Raw genomic sequence first — 19415 nt, forward strand, 5'->3', positions numbered from 1 at the left:
TTCATGTTACTGGCACATTGTAAAATAAATAAAATTAGTGAAGTAGCATAAATTTAAAATAATAATAAATTAGACTAAACTTACCGACAGACGATGCGCAGCAGAGGAATTGTTGTACCAGATGATTGCATACCAGTTGATCTGTAAAATATAAATGTATTCAATATAAACAGTCAAATTAGATTAGAACAGCGTTCAAAATAATTTATAATTTATATCTTACAAATAATTATTGCAATGGATTTTATTACAAAAATTTGGATAATCACATAAAATTTTAAAAATATTCTATCACTTATGTAATTTTCCATATAAAATAAGATATATTTACAAAATAAAAGACAAAATATTATAAGTATTAATTATGTAATTTTTACATGTATTATTTGTGTAAATTTATTGAATTTCTTTATAGTGACATGGCAGAGTGTCGAATGCGTGTTCCATACGATGATTCGTGTAATATTAGAGTTTTATTTTTATCATAACATGACAAAATACGCGTCGAGAGTGTCGTCTAAAATATCGTGTAGTCGTTGTAATATCAAAGAGCTTTAAAACGCGGAATTTTAATCAAGTAAAATTAATTTTTATATTAGATTACGCTAACGAATTTACAGATAAAAATTTTAAAAATACGATAAAAGACGAAAAATAAAATAGTAAATTATTTATCGAAATTAAAATTCTAAATGCGAAAAGAACATTTTGTAATGTGCAAAATATTATATATCATATTAGGAATATTCGTTCACTCACGGCATGGGGAGATTTGGTGGGGTTGTTTACATACGCTCTGTAGTCTACGTGCTCTATGTCCTCTCTCCCTTACTGCCACGCTTTCTCTCTGGCACGCGTTATCGGCACATTCTTTTCCCCTACTCCTAAATCACCCTTCGACACGACCTTATACAAATGAATCCTCGCTCCTGGACTATTACTATTCGCACGGCGGAACTTGAGCGAGGCAGACCGTTCGCGTATCGGCGCGTTATTCCCCTCAACTACCCTCAATTCTTATTATTCCTCAGTTTTTCACCTTCCTCCCCCTTTTCTATCGTTACCTGTTGCGTACATGGCAGCGTGTCGAACGCGTATTCCGTGCGATGAGCGATATTCGAGTTTCAACTTTTGTCCTAATATGACAAAATACGCGTTGGGAGTGTCGGCAAAAATATCGTATGATTATTATAATATCGTTCCGCCGTAATTTCACAGTAATGTAAAACGCGGAGTGCCGTTTAAAGTGCCGTGCGATTTTCGTATTCGCGTCGCGATCGCGTGTGAATACTTTGGAGACCACTGAGAGAAGGAGGTTTAGGAGGAGCATCGGGCACCGGCGGAGCAACTTTGCGGTAAATAATAATTCATTCATTTGTTGAAAATATTGTAAATATTCATTATTTTGAACGCAACTATAATCTTGATTTATTTGCTTGATTTATTTTACTCTGTCTTATTCGTTTGCAAGAAAAAAATCATGCAATTACTGCTGAAACGATTCGGTTGCGAAAAGTTATTTGTATAAACGGGAAAACATCAACGAGTAGCAATTGCCGCACCGCAACTTTCTTTAATCAGACATCTTAAACATAAATCATTCAAGCTATAACTGTATCAACCGTAACACGGAATGCAAGAATTAGTTTTAATTCTTTTGAGTATAATATGCAAATTTATTTTGTACAAAAAGCTGCAATCTTTTTCTTTCTTTCTTTTTTTCTACAAATAAACATTGTAATTCAACAAACCAGGTTATAATAATACTAGATAAAATGATGATCAAATGATGATTAACCATCGAAGAATATTTATGACAACGTGATAATAACGAACAATTTATTATCGAATACTGTACTAATTACATAAGACTTTGAGAAAAAACATGCATCCCGGAACTTAAGCTCCATCAAGAATACTCATTATTTTTCACAACAAAAACACTAACTGTGGAAATAATTTTATAAAACAGATTCTCAATCAGAAATAATATGCTAGTGAGAATTCTTTGCCAAGGTTTCTTGTAAGAATTCTTATTAGCATTTTACTACTAATCGAAAACCTGTTTTATGAATATATATTTTTTACATTTTTAAATCTTGTTTTTATAGCATTTAGATTCTGATGAGCATTCGTGCATCTACTACAGTAGCTTTATCTTTCGCTCTTCAAATCGCTACAAATTGAAAGCACCATTCATAACATTATATCCACAGTTAGTATTTTTACAGTGTATTTAACTAAGAAGAAAAAAGTAAATGATTTTAGTGAATTCGACACGTCAAAGGTTTGGCGATGATTCGACCAAGTTTTGCATTTTGGTACTGTGTGTTTCTACTTGTCATTACATCTTCGGGAAAGAACGAAGAGTATTGGAAAAATTTCACGAATGGCGATGAACAAAGTGACAATTCAACGATGCCATTCGAGCTTAACGAAAATTCTATGAAAAATCAAGATAATGAGATAGAATTAATGCATCATAATTCGCACGAAAATTCTGTGAAAAATAAAAGTGAAACAAACTTTATGTTGCATGAACTTAATGAACATTCCAATAAGGATGACGATGATAATATCATTCCGTATAAAATGTGTAACAATACTTGCTTACAATATTGCTGCAGTATGCTAATAAACAATTGCTATGAAGTGAAGAGGCAAGATTTTATTAAAAACAATCCTAATTATACAATAGAAGCCATAATTGCTTATTCATGCAAAGAAAACGAGATTCCGTTTGATATTATGGATAATGAGAATACAATGTTTTTTGACAACAGCTTTCTGAAATTATCACGTCATGATAGACTAATTTCGTTGTTATCTAAGTGCACCGATATTTTATCTAATTCTGCTGACTCAACGATCTGCGACGCCATTTTGAACCAAATGGTTTCGATATATTTGGATATTAAGACTGCAGTTGTCATAGCATCTTTGCTGTGTCTTCTGATGACATTCATCGTGTATTCCATATGTCCAGAACTTCAAAATATGCACGGATATACTTTGCGTTCATATGTCGCGTCATTGTTCGTCGTATTCACGATCATGCTAATCGTCCATAAGAAAGAGACGTTTGAAGAGATATATCCTGTCTGCGTTGCAGCAAGTACGATTTCCGCAACAATGTAGCAATAATTTTTTTATAGTATAAATATTTAAATAAACGCTGGCGCGTCTGTTATTTTACATAATTGACTGCACTATTTTACTACATCTAATAATTTAACAATATCAAAATAATAAAAACTTTAAAAATGCATTGATAAATAACGAATATAAAATAAAAAATATTAGCGCTTTAATGCATGCTAACACTATTTATTTGACTGTTTCAGGTTTACTATTCTATTTCTGTTTTTTTGCGAGCCTCTTCTGGCAAAATGCGATATGCTTCGATATTTTACGGACATTTGGGTAAGTATTCAAATACTTCGTAAAACCATTAGTCAAACTTTTATTCAATTCCATTGCAGAGAGAAAAAACAAAAAATATTAATATTTATATAAAAAAGAAATCCATATAATATTAATATTTATAATATTAATATTAATATAATATTAATATTAATATTATTTTGTTCTTAAACAATTTGAAATTGATAATCGAATAATAGAACTACTGAAAAAAATACGTAAAATAATAAAAATTAATCCTCTTCCATTTTTTAATTGGAGTAATTTACTTATACTTTGGAATTGTATAAAAGTATTTATTTTGATATAAATTAATTACTTATATTTGATATATATTTATACAACTATGAATATATTTGGTATTAATCACAAATTAATTAAAAATAAAGAAATTGTCAATTTGGGCTTTTTTAATAAACAAATTATCATATTAAAAAAATAGCTATATCAGCCTAGAGCTGGGTGTTGATTGCTCAGTAAAGAAAAGTTAACAATTAGTTAATTAATTTATATGAATTAATATGAATTAACTAATTGTTAACTTTTCTTTACTGCGCAACCAACACCCAGCTCTGGACTGACATAGCTATTTTTTTAATATGATAATTACAAATTAATTGAACTATTTCATTGCCTGTATACCACATCCAAAGTAAAGACTAACATGAGTGACACTACTATGTTGCAGAGGAGTTCGTTTTTTACACAAAAGCGTGAAGCAATCAAAGAGAAAAATTTTCCTCGCGTATTCGTTCTGTGTATGGGGAATCGCCAGCATTTACGTCGTCATTTGTGCTATAATGAATTTTGTTCCGACTGTGCCTGATAATATCCAACCAAATATCTGCATCACTACATTCGGATTCGGTAATAATCACATTTTACTTTGTATTACTGCTAATACTTCATTGAAATCCATAACACGATCGTGTAAATAGCAACAATACTATTCTTTATATTATGTTAACATTTGCAATTGTAAAATAAACTTCATAAAAATCGCATGAAAAATTAAATAAACATTATATGTGCGTAATATTTGATGAATGACTAGTTATTATTATTTCTTAGAAAACAGTTTTTAAAAAATTACCCAGAAATGCACTCAAAAAATTTTTCTTAGACTTCTCCTTTTTCCTGCGTAATTTTATAAAAACTGATTCACAATCGTTATATTATAATCCTTAATTAAATTTTAAACTTTTAACTAATATTATGTGTGCACATCCTACAAATAATATAAGAACTTCATTTTTATTTCAGCGCAACATGCAGATTTTGCATATTTTGAAATACCCATAAGTGTTCTTATTATCTGCAACATATGTTTCTTGATTTTTACGATGTTAAACATCGTACGCGCAACAAAAATTATCGATAGCTTTCTAAAAGACGCGGAGAACAAGCACCAAACTAAACAAAGGTACATATGTACTATTATTCATTTATGCGCAATAACAACATATATCTCTTTTCAAACTTTTTAAAAGAACTTATGAAATTATAATTCAAATTTCCAAGAATTAAAATTGAACTCCGTTATTTCTTTACATTATCTTAATTCAATGATTATTTTAGTTATAAATGCTGTTTAAATCTATACAGATTACAAGATTACAAGATTTTCTAATTTTTATTTTTGCTTAATATTAATTACTTTAAATGCTCATTTATAATAAATTAAATTCTCTGTTTTGTATCCTTTTTATATTCTTAGAAAGCACTATTTTATCTAGAGTAATAAGCACTCAAAGTAATTATAACTACAAGACATGTAGAAATAAATATGTTTGCAGATCTATGATGTATTTGAAGTTATTGCTCTTTGCGGATATAAACTTGGGCCTACTAAGAATATTTAGATGGACTAGCGATATGATAATAGCAATGTTTGATGTTGTGGAATTTGTGCCAAATTTCATTCTGCTTATCATAGACATAATAGAATTCCTGCAGGGCTTCGTCATTTTCATCATATTCGTTTGCAAGAAAAGAATTTGGCAATTACTGCTGAAACGATTCGGTTGTGAAAAGTTATTTGTAAAACGGAAAAGCGTCAGCAAGTAACAATTGCCGTATCGCGACTTTGCATACTTCTTCTACAACAGTGACAGAGATGTCCACGCACGAAGACAACATGCAGGCTAATTGTGAGAAATCTATTATATTTATCTATTATATTATATTATCTATTATAATTATTTTCCCATATGTATATATATATATATATATATATATATATGTATATATATCTTTTGATGATATATTAACATTTACTGCAATATAAAATTTTAATGAGTTATTTAGTATCGTTCCACTAAAAATAAATTCTCAACTTTTATAATTTTTTTCAAGTTTTAATTGCCTTTCATAGAAATGATTTGTACGACAAAATATACATATTTAAAAGACTTAGTTAGGCAAATTAATATTTATATCATTCCTTTAACCACTCTGTATACAAAACTCCACAGCAAATATCGCTAGATTGTTTTTCTAACGTAACGATAGTTACTTATTCAGTATAGAAATCACACGTTTGTATGGATCGTGTTTGCATAGCGCGATTGTTTGTCGTTTGTTTAAATAAAAAATCATAAAATTAAATAGTGCTAGCCAAAAGTTAATAAAATGATTAATGACGATAATGTTATATTTTATTCGTATTCATCACAAACCGCCCGAAAAAAAGAAACACACGATAAATAAGTTTTTCTGTGAGTTCATTCTCTTCCATAATATCATGTGCATCAATAATTCGTTTATGGTAAAAAACAAAAATACAATCAAGTGCTATTCGCATGTGTACATTTTATAATAAATTTCTAAAATATTTTTCATAAACGTTTATATTTCTTGTATTCGTTAAAATATTTGCAATAAGATTTCAATATAAACAATTTTAAATATATAAAAATATATATAAATATAATTTTGAGTTTATAGATTTCTTTTCACAGATTTCTTAAACATAAATCATTCAAGCTATAACTGTATCAACCGTAACGCAGAATGCAAGAATCAATTAAATGATGTGCAAATCTATGTTATCTAAAAAGCTGCAAAGTTTCTCTTTCCTTCTTTCTTAAATAAATAAACATTCTAATACAACAAACCGATTATGATAATACCAGATAATCAAATGATGATTAATCTTCGATGAGTATTCATGACAACGTGATAATAACAAACAATTTATTTCTTAATACTGAACTTATGAAATAGGATATTGAGGAAAACATGAATCCCGGAACTTAAGCTTAATCAACAATACTCATTATTTTTTACAATAAAAACACTAACTGTGGAAATAATTTTATAAAACAGATTCTCGATCAGAAATAATATGCTAGTGAGATGTCTTTGCCAAGGTTTCTTGTAAGAATTCTTATTAGCATTTTACTACTAATCGAAAACCTGTTTTATGAATATATATTTTTTACATTTTTAAATCCTGTTTTTATAGCATTTAGATCCTGATGAGCATTTGTGCATCTACTACAGTAGCTTTATCTTTCGCTCTTCAAATAGCTACAAATTCAAAGCACCATTCATAAAATTAACTCCACAGTTAGTATTTTTACAGTGTATTTAACTAAGAAGAAAAAACTAAATGATTTTAGTGAATTCGACGCGTCAAAGGTTTAGCGATGCATCGACCAAGTTTTGCATTTTGGTACTGCGTGTTTCTGCCTGTCATTCTATCCTCGGAAAAGAACGAAGAGTATTGGGAAAATTACACGAATGGTGATGAACGGAGTGACAATTCAACGATGCCATTCGAGCTTAACGCAAATTCTATGAAAAATCAAGACAATGAGACAAAGTTAATCCATTATAATTCGCACGAAAATTCTGTGAAAAATAAAAGTGAGACAAACTTTATGTTGCATGGACTTAATGAACATTCCATTGAGGAAGACGATGATAATATCGTTCTGTATAAAATGTGTAATAATACTTGCATACAGCATTGCTGTAATTTGATATTTGACAATTGCTTTGCAAAGAAGTTACGAGAATTTGAGAACAACAATTCTAATTTTACGGAGGAAGCCGCAATTGCTTATATATGCGAAGAAACCAAGATTCCGTTTGATATTATGGATAATGAGAATACGATGTTTCCTGACAACAGCTCTCTAAACTTATCACGTCACGATAGATTAATTTCGTTAATAATTAAGTGCTCCAATATTTTAGAGTACTTTAACTCAACTACTACCTGCTACGCCATTTTCGATCAAAAGATATCGATATATTTCGACATTAAGACTGCAGTTATCATAGCATCTTTGCTGTGTCTTCTGATGACATTCATCGTGTATTCCATATGTCCAGAACTTCAAAATATGCACGGATATACTTTGCGTTCATATGTCGCGTCATTGTTCGTCGTATTCACGACCATGCTAATCGTCCATAAGAAAGAGACGTTTGAAGAGATGTATCCTGTCTGCGTTGCAGCAAGTACGGTTTGCGCAACAATGTAGCAATAATTTTTTTATAGTATAAATATTTAAATAAACGCTGGCGCGTCTGTTATTCTACGTAACTGACTGCACTATTTTACTACATCTAATAATTTAACAATATCAAAATGATAAAAACTTTGAAAATACATTGATAAATAATGAATATAAAATAAAAAATATTAGCGCTTTAATGCATGCTAATACTATTTATTTGACTCTTTCAGGTTTACTATTCTATTTCTGTTATTTTGCGAGCCTCTTGTGGCAAAATGCGATATGCTTCGATATTTTACGGACATTTGGGTAAGTATTCAAATACTTCGTAAAACCCTTAGCCAAACTTTTATTCAATTCCATTGCAGAGAGAAAAAACAAAAAATATTAATATTTATATAAGAGAAATCCATATAACAATTAATATTATTTTGTTCTTAAACAAATTGAAATTGATAATCGAATAATAGAGCTACTGAAGAAAATACGTAAAATAATAAAAATTAATCCTCTTCCATTTTTTAATTGGAGTAATTTACTTATACTTTGGAATTGTATGAAAGTATTTATTTTGATATTAATTAATTAATTATATTTGATATATATTTATACAACTATATATATATATTTATATATAAGAATATATAAGAATATATTTGGCAATAATTACAAATTAATTGAACTATTTCATTGCCTGTATACCACATCCAAAGTAAAAACTAACATAGGTGACACTATTATGTTGCAGAAATGTTCGTTTTTTACGTAAAAGCGTAAAGCAATCAAAGAGAAAAATTTTCCTCATGTACTCATTGTATGCATGGGGAATCGGCAGTATTTACGTCATCATTTGTGCTATAATAAATTTTGTTTCGACAGTGCCTTATAATATCCAACTCAATATCTGTATGAATACGGCATTCGGATTCGGTAATAATCATATTTTACTTTCTATTACTGCTAATACTTCATTGAAATCCATAATACGATCGTGAAAATAGCAACAATACGTTCTTTATATTATGTTAACATTTGCAATGGTAAAATAAACTTCATAAAAATCGCAAAAAAATTAAATAAACATTATATGTGCGTAATATATGATGAATGACTAGTTATTATTATTTCTTATAAAATAAATTTTTTTTAAATTACCCAGAAATCCACTCAAAAAATTTTTCTTAGACTTGTTCTTTCCCCTGCGTAATTTTATAATAAATGACTCACAATCGTTATTTTATAATCCTTAATTAAATTTAAAACTTTTAACTGATGTGTGGACATCCTACAAATAATATAAAGAACTTCATTTTTATTTCAGCAAACCATGCAAATTTTGCACATTTTATAATACCCACAAGTGTTCTTATTGTCTGCAACATATGTTTTTTGATTTTTACAATGTTAAACATCGTACGCGCAACAAAAATTATCGACAGCTTTCTAAAAGACGCGGAGAACAAACACCAAACTAAGCAAAGGTACATATGTACTATTATTCATTTATGCACAATAACAACATATATCTCTTTTTAAACTTTTTAAAAGAACTTATGAAATTATGATTCAAATTTCCAAGAATTAAAATTGATCTCCGTTATTTCTTTACATTATCTTAATTAAATGATTATTTTAGTTATAAATGCTGTTTAAATCTATATAGATTACAAGATTACAAGATTTTCTAATTTTTATTTTTGCTTAATAATATTAATTACTAATATTAATTACTTTAAATGCTCGTTTATAATAAGTTAAATTCTCTGTTTTGTATCCTTTTTATATTCTTAGAAAGCACTATTTTATCTAGAGTAATAAACACTCAAAATAATTAAAACTACAAGATATATAGAAATAAATATGTTTGCAGATCTATGACGTATCTGAAGCTGTTGCTCTTTGCGGATATAAACTTGGGCCTAATAAGAATATTTAGATGGACTAGCGATATAATGATTGAAATCTTTGGCATTGTAGAATTTGTGCCACTTTATGTTCTGCTTATCACAAGCACAATAGAATTCCTGCAAGGCTTCGTCATTTTCATCATATTCGTTTGCAAGAAAAGAATTTGGCAATTACTGCTGAAACGATTCGGTTGTAAAAAGTTATTTGTAAAACGGGAAAACGTCTGCAAGTAACAATTGCCATACCGCAACTTTGCATACTTTTTCTACAACAGTGACAGAGATCCACGCAAGTAGTCAAAATGCAGGCTAATTATCACGTGGGGAATTTGTCTGAAATAGTCGGTACTACAATTAAAAACGTTGCAAAAAAATATATATTTTTCATTATTTTTTAATATTTCTTAAATTATTTTTAAGGATTTTAAATACTAGACATTATTTGTAACTTTTATCATAATTCTTCATAAAACTAAGTAATAAAATTCCAAGATACGGATGATCAATGCAAATCAATTTGTGTGAAATATTTCATTGTTGATTTTTCCATATACATAATAATAACATGATAACATGATAAAAGAAATGCATGATAAATAAGTTTTTCTACACTCAAAAAAATGATCTTGCAATAATAGCTAAAATTTTCTAGGTGTAAAAAATTAACTAAAACAGATAAATGATTAGCAACTGTTGTGATATTGCATATGTAATTACTTAATCAGTTTAGATGACAGAAACAGAATATATATCTGTATTGTTTGTGAACTATAAAAAAAAAGTTTCTCTAAAGCACCTATCTATATAAGATCAATCACGTGTTAGATCATATATCAATCACGTGTTAGAAAGTTTGATTGAAATAAACAGAAAAAATCAACAGTGCAAACAAATGAATTTATGATCTGCACATCTAACAGTTTATATGACGCGCCCAATTTGTCTAGCTCTTTTAAAATAGATATTAGCTGCGATATCTAGAAATCTAACTACATCAGCGAAACATTTTTCTTAGTGTATCACGATCACGCCGCGTGTGGCGCATGCAACACGTACTGCGTAAAATTTCGTGCCAGCGCCCATCGTGTAGTACATGTTGATACCGGTTCAGACAAAGGGACAACGCATATTAAACACATAGGCGAATCGTGCTTCGAGTTTGTGTCTCATTTGGGTGTTTGTGAAAGTTTTACCGTGGAAGAAGTTTGACCGTGACGGTTGTGTGTGTAATAATGTCAGATGATAACATTTTCATCGAATTGACGACTAGAGATTTATTAAAAACATGGAATCTCAAGCAATATGCATCGGCGTTTGAAAGTAAGAATATAATTATTTACTTGATTAAATATTATAATTAGATTAGATATCAATTGCATTAATTTTTTGCACTATCGTTAAAATAAATTAGTTTCTTTCACATGCCATTATTTATTTTTTAAGCAAGTATGTTAATAAAAAAACCGTCAAAATTTTTCCTGCTTTATAATATATCAACAAATAGTTATAAATTTTTGTCATATTGCTTATACTTTAGCTGTAAAACAACAGCTTCGATGTGCTTACCAATTTATAGCTCAAAAGGGTCTTTATAATATATTACAAGTAGGGCCTGAAGAGAAATCAAATTCTTTTAATTTATCTGTTCCTTTTCTTCCAAAAAGTTTTTCTGATAACTTTAAGCAACACACTTTCGTTATTTTTAAAGGAATTTTATATAAAAAGGGAATGTGCATAGCAATAGGAATAGATGATGAAAATGGGCCTGAATTTGGTACTATTTCCTCAATTCTAGTAAATAATAATAATAATATCTGTTTCGTATGCAATGTCCTTTTTTGTACAATGTACAATGAACATTTTCATTGTTATAGTGTTTGTAATACTGCTAAAATAATAGCAATTTTAATTACTGATCTTTTACATTATTTACCTTTGTTATATTGTAAAGGCAGTGATGGAAAACAATATGTCACACTGCATCATTTACTGTAGCAATAAAAATATGTATTTGATAATGTTTATACATATATATATATATATATATATATGTATAAACATTAACATTATATAAAACACTAACATATGATATAAAACATTAACATATATAAAAGATTGTTAACACATTATATAAAAGATTGAAAACACATTGAAAATAAATGTATTCTTTTTCATAAGATATTAGTATTTTTATTAGTGCCTATTAGTATTTATATATGTATTTTTCAATACATATATAATTATAAATCTTTCTTTTTAGTTATCTATCCTGTGTCCAGAGACTGATCCTGTTACTGATATATATATAGGAAGAAAAAGTATTAATAGTCAGACTTTATTTCTTTCTACGCACAAATTGTTTGGGAAGCCAAATTACTACAATATATAAAAATACATATTTAATATATGTACCTACAATATAAATAATGAAACTAGAAAGATAGCCTATAGCCATAGTAATTAGACTTCCCATTATTTATGAGTAGAAAAAGATTAACTATAGTTTAGATTATTATATTCTACAGAAGTGATATATTTGATTAAATAATTATATTCTAGATGTCACAGTTAACTTTTTTTAAATTACAGCTAAATTAATTTTATATACTTTTAGTGTACCTATACAATATTTTATAATTGAATTTATTAGAAAAAGATGTGTTAACCAATGCATTATAATAAATTTATTAAAATGCATTGCTTAACACATCTTTTTCTAATAAATTCAATTATAAAATATTGTATAGGTACACTAAAAGTTTATAAAATTAATTTAGCTGTAGTTAAAAAAAAGTTAGCTATGACATCTAGAATATATTGTCACATTATCTCGATGCTGCAGTTATAATCGATAGCTACTCATAAAGATTGTTCTAGCTGTATTATCAAAACTCATTTATACTATACAGTAAGTAATATTTAGCTACAGTATTAATACTCATTTATACTATGCAGTGAGCAATATTTAGTTGTACTGCTAAAACTCATTTATATCATGCAATGAATAACATTTAGCAATGGTACCTAAATTTTTCAGAAGCTATTGCTAGAACATTACTGCTATAAATTCTATATGTGACAAACAATGTTTTCACAGATACGAAAAATAGCGATACATTCTTGTTGCAATATCTAGAAATCTAACTACATCAGCGAAATATTTTTTTGAGTGTATAAGTTCTTTCTCCTCCATAATATCGTGTGCATCAATAATTCGTTCATGATGAAAAACGGGGGTACAATCAAATGCTATTTGCATGTTACTGACATATTAACCTAAACACTACTTAAAAGTGAGGTAATGGTAATCTGTAGCATTAATATAACATTTACAGAACACAGTGAATATCTGTTCTGTAAATATTATACAAATATTACAGAACATACGTAACTAATACCTAAAATTTAAAATATAAAATTACATAACTATAACAAAACTTAGTAAACACTGTTCTGTAATATTTGCATAACATTTACAGAACACGCATGTCTGTGTTTTGTAAATGTTATGCAAATTTTACAGAAGGAAGTGTTTACTAGGCTCTGTTATAGCTACGTAATTTTACAGAACACATATGTGTATAATTTATAAATGTTACAGAACAGAGTGTACTAGGTTCTGTTTTAATTACGTAATTTTACATTTTAAGTTTCAAGTATTTGTTACGTGTTATATATAGCGTAATGTTGCTGACATTTCCACCTAAACATTATCTAGAAATGACATAATGGTTACCAGAACAGCAAACATCTGTTTTGTAAACATTATGTAAAAGTTACAAGACAGTGTCTATTTTTTGCACAATTAATTTTGTATTCGTTTTTGGGAAAAGGAGATTGGATTGTTTCACCAATTGATAAATATTTGTAAAATCACGTCGTATTTATGCAATGCTGTTGTAAACAATTCGAAAAACAGTGTATGTTAACGCATACCGAAGGCCTTGCCGAGATTCGGAAGTGTTAACTATATTAGTGTATCCGTAGATCCGCACATTAACGCGAAATACACAAAAGTAAAAGTATAACCGCCCATTATGGATGAAATTGAAGGTCTGCAAGTGAGTGAAAGTCCTCGTAGCGCAATTTGTATTGCGCATTCGAGATCTATTAATCCGTATCACTTATCGCGCAAAAGATGATCGTTAAAAGCACTTCAATGCGCATGGTTTATTAAGCTCACTGCGAAATCACCCACCGGAAAGACCGGAAGGCCGAGCCGGCTTTAACTTTTATGCCCCTCCTCCATTTCCATGCCCCGCGAAAAATTCGTGATCCCAATGTGACATTTCGCGATCGATACGATGGACAATCAATTGTCATTCACGGGATGAGCCGTTTGAGCACGATTTTTCGAACTTTGCGCGTTGTCGAGTTTGCGCAATCAGGGTTTTTTACTTTCACTGCCGATTGCAACAGTGAGCAATGTCCGTGAACAGTCTCACGTATAAGCGAGTGGATTTGTAGATAAGCGTCATATAGGGTAGTCATACCGCATGGAACATCATCATCCCTGCCCGCGGAGCCGACGATTGCCATGAAGCGGAATCAGATATTGGTGAGTTTACTGAATGAAAAATGCAAAGAGTCAAATTAATCTCGAGTAACGAAGGCTTTAACATCTTAATAATAAATGAAAAGATTACTTGTCGCGATAGAATTGAAATAATTTAACTCAGTCGCGCTGTGTTCGTCAATTATTTAAGTATAATATTTATGTATTAATATTAATACTATTAATACTACTAATATTAATATTAATAGTAATTAATTATACTATATATAGTAATTATATATAGTAATTATATTATACTATTAATACTACTAATATTAATATTAATAGTAATTAATTTTTCAACGCGATCTATCCGCGACAGAAAATGACGATTCGAAACATTCTTCATTTAATCCAATAAAAGAGAAGTTTCTAATATAATAGCTATTATTAGATTTCTTTTTCTCAGATTCAGTATCACGATCGTTCATATTCTTCAAGAATTGATTCTATTTCTTTATCTTCTGTGTTCCAGATCACCGTGCTGACAGCATTATTGCTTCACAGTGAAATAATGATATCAACCGCAGAACCTGCAATCTATAGGCTTGTACACATTCTACAACGGATCAGGATGTACCTTGCAGGTGAACCCGTCGTGCACAAGGTAAGTGCATGATCATATGTGTAACACTATTTTAATAATAATTTTAATAATAATTTTAATCGGTATCTTATCCTTCGCGTAGAAAACGGAGTGGGACTTTGATCCAGAGGTCGGCAAGCTAAGAAGAATACGGTACGAGCAGGAAAATGGACGCTTCGGAGAGTACGCAATAGCGAAATTAGGAATGGGCATTGGATATAAAGGCCCATGGGGAACGCCTGTGGAAAACTGAAACGTCGAAGACTGAATAAATAACAATTTCAACAGTGAAATTTTTGAACGCGATATTAACATTTCGCTGGTGAATCGCCGACCAAACTCTCTCGCGGTGTAAACTTAATTTAATTAAATATATTTAAAGTTAAAATCAGTTTTATTTATTCATCATTAACAACACTCGATGTTTCTGACGCGTTGTTAACGATAACAACGTGTGCACGATCAGAAATAATTAAGAATATGATTTTTTTCCCCATCTTAGATTCCCGTCGAATCCCGATAAATGATTTCTATCGGATTCATTACATACTTTAGTTTTTTATCTTCCTATTTTAATTGATCTTCGATTGCATATTTGCTATTATAGAATAATAATGAATAATAATAAAACATGCGCTTTCATCATTGATGATGGCGACCGCGCAAGACAGGTCGAAGATATATGGCTTTTTTCCATGAATCTTGAACTTTTGCAATCCGCAGACTTTTTATCGTCAAATTAAGAAATTCGTTCAAAAAGAATTCCAAGGTTGTCGGTGGTCGATATATTCTGGTCAAAGCAATTCTACTGCAAGAACTTCCACTTCACGCGAGAGAGGATCGCGGGACAATGGTAGGGGAACGAAGAAATTTAGATTTGAGTTTCGATGCGAATCTAGAACGTCGCGCGTACTGACGTGATAAACATCACGTAGCATTGATGTGTTTGAGTTTGATCAATCGAACTGGCGATTGTGCTTTGCGAAGAAGACTTCTCTCTACGTCGCGTTATCAGAAAATCTTCCCGGCTCGGTACCTCCCGCTTGACAATAAAACGTTAAGTATGAGATGACGTGTGATCATTGGCTCTTTAATGTTCCGTGGCTTCTGTTTTAATACATCTTTGTCTACCGGTTCCACTCCGAGATTGCATAAATAAATGTCAATGATGTTTAATAAATATTTAATGAGATTAAGAGAATCTCATTTGGCAATATCTAACCTCTGCGCAGGCGGACCATCCATAATGATGTTAATCCACAGTATTTGCATAGCGTTCAAGGAATTCGGTATACTCATGAATGTTGCGAGAGCGATCAAAGAGAGCGCGGCTATACTTGTACTCAATTGAAATCTTACAAAATTATGAATGTTATGAAAGATTCCTTTTCCCTCCCCGATTGCCGCGTTGAAGCAAAAAAGTGATGCAATTGATAAAAGATTTACAATCGCATGTGATTCGTAGTCTAACACATTATTGGCAAATAAAATGCTTACATAATGGTGCCAAAATCGTCATCGACTAGAATCATGTCGGCCGCTTCTTTGCACACATCGGTGCCATTTTTGCCCATAGCGATGCCTATGTCGGCCTTCTTCAACGCGACTCCGTCGTTCACACCGTCGCCGGTCATGCCGACTATATTGCCGTTTCTCTGCAAGGCCTTCACGATGCAAAGCTTGTGTTTTGGTGTTACGCGGTAAAATACGCTCACGTTATTGATGCACTGTTCGAGTTGATGCTCAGACATCATGTCAATCTCGTCTCCCGATAATAGCCGGCTGTGAAACATGTCCAGTCTGATCATGCTGGCTGAAGATTCATTAAATCATCCATAAGCAAATTGATTAAATTGAGGAACGCATTAAAAGTTCTTTATTCAGTATTATAATAAATTTCTAAAATATTTTTCATGAATGATTTATATTTCTTATATTTGTTAAAATCTTTACAATAATATTTCTTTATATAAACAATTTTAAATATATAAAAATATATATAAATATAATTTTGAGTTTATAGATTTCTTTATTCAGACTTCTTAAACATAAATCATTCAAGCTATAACTGTATCAACCGTAACACAGAATGCAAGAACCAATTAAATTTAATTCTCTTGTGTATGATATGCAAACCTATATTATATAAGAAGCTGCAATGTTTCTCTTTCTTTCTTTTTTCTATAAATGAACATTCTAATACAACAAACCGGTTATGATAATAACAGATAATCAAATGATTCATCTTCGATGAATATTCATGACAACGTGATAATAACGAAGAATTTATTTTTTAATACTGTACTTATGAAATAAGACTTTGAGAAAAACATACATCTCGGAATTTAAGCTTAATCAAAAATATTCATTAATTTTCAATAAAAATACTAACTGTGAAAATAATTTTGTAATGGCTTCAGTCTGTGGCGATTTGAAAAGTGAAAGATAAAGCTACTTAATAGATGTGCGAATGCTTATTAGAAAACTGAATACCAGAAAAATAGGTTTTAAATTGTTAAAAATATTTTATATTTATTAATGTATTTTTATAGTGTATTTGACTAAGAAAAAACTAAATGATTTTAATGAATTCGACGCGTCAAAGGTTTGGCAATGAACGATCGATTAAGTTTTGCATTTTGATACTGCGTGTTTCTGCTTGTCATTCCATCCTCGGGAAACAACGAAGAGTATTAGAAAAATTTTACGAATGGCGAACAGTGTGACAACTCAACGATGCCATACGAGCTTAACACAAATTCTACGAGAAACCAAGATAACGAGATAATCAAAATAACGACAGAATTAGTGCATCATAATTTGCGCGAAAATTCTGTGAAAAATAAAAGTGAAACAAACTTTATGTTGTATGAACTTATGGAAATTCCAATGAGGATGACGATGATAATATCGTTCCGTATAAAATGTATAACAATACTTGTATACAGCATTGCTATAATTTGATGATGGACAATTGCAATCTAGTGAAGAGATTTACAACAATCCGAATTTTATAAGGAAAGTTGCAATTGCCTATTCATGCAAAGAAAAGGAGATTCCATTTAGGTCATGATAGATTAATTTCGTTGTTCTCTAATTGTATGTTCCGTTTTTCGTTGAAAATTCAAGTGTTATTCCATAACACACAAAGCGTTAAATATACAATATTTTTCTTGTTTCTTTTAATCTTAGTTTTGAAGTACATAAATGTTGCTACTGCTATTTACATTCGATAGCGTGAGACTATTAAATCATACGATATTGTTACTGCCTGGAGTAACAATATCAACGCAGCTAATTATTGTACAAAATGATAGTTACATACCTGGTAATAATAATGCATCCATCGAACTTTTGAGACATTTCGATGAGAATATAATCCAAAATAAGTAAAATGGCTCTCGAACGGCTTCGAACATATTAAGCAGATGGCTGAAATCGATATTGACGAATAATAATAATTACGGAAGATTTAACAAATTGCAACAAATGCGCGGCCTGAGACGAGAAACATGTTCATGATCATTATTCGTATGCGGAATTCACTTTCAAACATAACAATCGCGAAAAATATGGATTGAATTCAACTCTGCAATCATCGCGATGCGATTCGTAACTGACTGAAGTTGAAAGTACTCGAACATTGCAAATTGCGATTCTCGAAGTGCTGCAAACTTCGACGTAGCACAAACTTCACGTTGTATGCAATTAACATAAAGATAAAATCCAACAAATTCTAATAATTGTTAAAAATAATCGAAATAATAAATAGTTAATTGTAACTAATCTGTTTTCATATGTAGAATTTGCCGATATCGGAAATAAGGTTATAAGTATGAAAATATTGGAAGTAACGAATTGTAGTAATTATTTAATGAAATAACATAAAATATTTCGGTAGAGAAATTAATAGAAATATAGCAATTATTGTGAAGGGTGTGATCTATACAGTTCATGTAATCTATATACTATTCGTTACAAAACGACGATATTTACATACCTAACGATGATCATCATGCACTTGGTACACTTCACCGAGAAAAAGCCGTGAAATATGTATGATATTGGCCGACTGCGGCTGCACAATATATCACTGACACTAGAACCGCGATATTGATAGTGATGGTTAACGTATTACGATAAAAACTTGACACAACGAAAAACGCGGATATCATATGCACAAAATTCACTTTTAGGCAGAAACATTTCCGAAATATAGGACTTGAACACAACTGTTTACTCCGTGGCGCGTTATACGATTAAATGTGTTTGTGAGAAAAATCAACCAATCACGAATCTAAAATAAACTACCATTGCTGAGTTTTTATTGTTAGTACAAAACGCGTTATTGGTCAATTTACCTGCATATGCATTTGAAAGTGCTGAAGCAATCACGTGATCGGTGCAGAAGCTTATCGCGGATTCACACATCTTTGGATATGCAATATACGAGATCAACGTCCAATAGGAAAATG

The 19415-nt window shown here is 30.2% G+C and overlaps 3 protein-coding genes and 1 long non-coding RNA gene across 5 annotated transcripts; 3 read left to right on the forward strand and 1 right to left on the reverse strand.

The window, feature by feature from the left end:
* Positions 1-77: 77 nt before the first annotated feature.
* On the reverse strand, positions 78-19344 carry LOC137000780 (uncharacterized). Its single transcript, XR_010890969.1, has 3 exons — positions 18941-19344; positions 18266-18372; positions 78-141 (listed from the first exon to the last, which is right to left on the reverse strand). It is a non-coding gene; the product is annotated as an uncharacterized lncRNA (long non-coding RNA).
* On the forward strand, positions 2893-7308 carry LOC105678904 (G-protein coupled receptor Mth2-like). The gene is made up of 5 exons (XM_012378615.2): positions 2893-3115; positions 3345-3423; positions 4112-4290; positions 4687-4846; positions 5220-7308. Exons 1-5 carry the CDS (start codon positions 2893-2895, stop codon positions 5488-5490), a joined length of 912 nt encoding a protein of 303 aa, XP_012234038.2. The 3' UTR covers positions 5491-7308.
* LOC136996884 (G-protein coupled receptor Mth2-like) lies at positions 5540-11976 on the forward strand. Its single transcript, XM_067358244.1, has 5 exons — positions 5540-5573; positions 8123-8201; positions 8641-8822; positions 9214-9373; positions 9763-11976. The coding sequence occupies exons 1-5, from the start codon at positions 5540-5542 to the stop codon at positions 10031-10033; spliced, it is 726 nt and encodes a 241-aa protein (XP_067214345.1). The 3' UTR covers positions 10034-11976.
* Positions 10982-15328, forward strand: LOC105678905 (uncharacterized). Of its 2 annotated transcripts, none has more exons than XM_012378617.2 (3): positions 10982-11119; positions 14830-14961; positions 15044-15328. In XM_012378617.2, exons 1-3 carry the CDS (start codon positions 11102-11104, stop codon positions 15191-15193), a joined length of 300 nt encoding a protein of 99 aa, XP_012234040.1. In that variant the 5' UTR covers positions 10982-11101; the 3' UTR covers positions 15194-15328. The 2 variants fall into 2 exon arrangements, with proteins under 2 accessions (XP_012234040.1, XP_012234039.1); XM_012378616.2 differs by lacking the exon at positions 10982-11119 and adding an exon at positions 12528-14357.
* Positions 19345-19415: the final 71 nt, after the last annotated feature.

This window comes from Linepithema humile, chromosome 6 (genome assembly GCF_040581485.1).
Source record: "Linepithema humile isolate Giens D197 chromosome 6, Lhum_UNIL_v1.0, whole genome shotgun sequence".
Taxonomy (NCBI): domain Eukaryota; kingdom Metazoa; phylum Arthropoda; class Insecta; order Hymenoptera; family Formicidae; genus Linepithema; species Linepithema humile.

Bases quoted from the DNA above. Each gene is read 5' to 3' on its own strand.
- LOC105678904 (XM_012378615.2), top strand. From the start codon at position 2,893: ATGGTTTCGATATATTTGGATATTAAGACTGCAGTTGTCATAGCATCT. The intron at 3,116-3,344 runs GTACGATTTCCG...TGACTGTTTCAG, and splicing joins TCCTGTCTGCGTTGCAGCAA to GTTTACTATTCTATTTCTGT. The intron at 3,424-4,111 runs GTAAGTATTCAA...ACTATGTTGCAG, and splicing joins GATATTTTACGGACATTTGG to AGGAGTTCGTTTTTTACACA.
- LOC136996884 (XM_067358244.1), top strand. From the start codon at position 5,540: ATGTCCACGCACGAAGACAACATGCAGGCTAATT. The intron at 5,574-8,122 runs GTGAGAAATCTA...TGACTCTTTCAG, and splicing joins AGACAACATGCAGGCTAATT to GTTTACTATTCTATTTCTGT. The intron at 8,202-8,640 runs GTAAGTATTCAA...ATTATGTTGCAG, and splicing joins GATATTTTACGGACATTTGG to AAATGTTCGTTTTTTACGTA.
- LOC105678905 (XM_012378616.2), top strand. From the start codon at position 14,337: ATGAAGCGGAATCAGATATTG. The intron at 14,358-14,829 runs GTGAGTTTACTG...TCTGTGTTCCAG, and splicing joins TGAAGCGGAATCAGATATTG to ATCACCGTGCTGACAGCATT. The intron at 14,962-15,043 runs GTAAGTGCATGA...TCCTTCGCGTAG, and splicing joins GTGAACCCGTCGTGCACAAG to AAAACGGAGTGGGACTTTGA.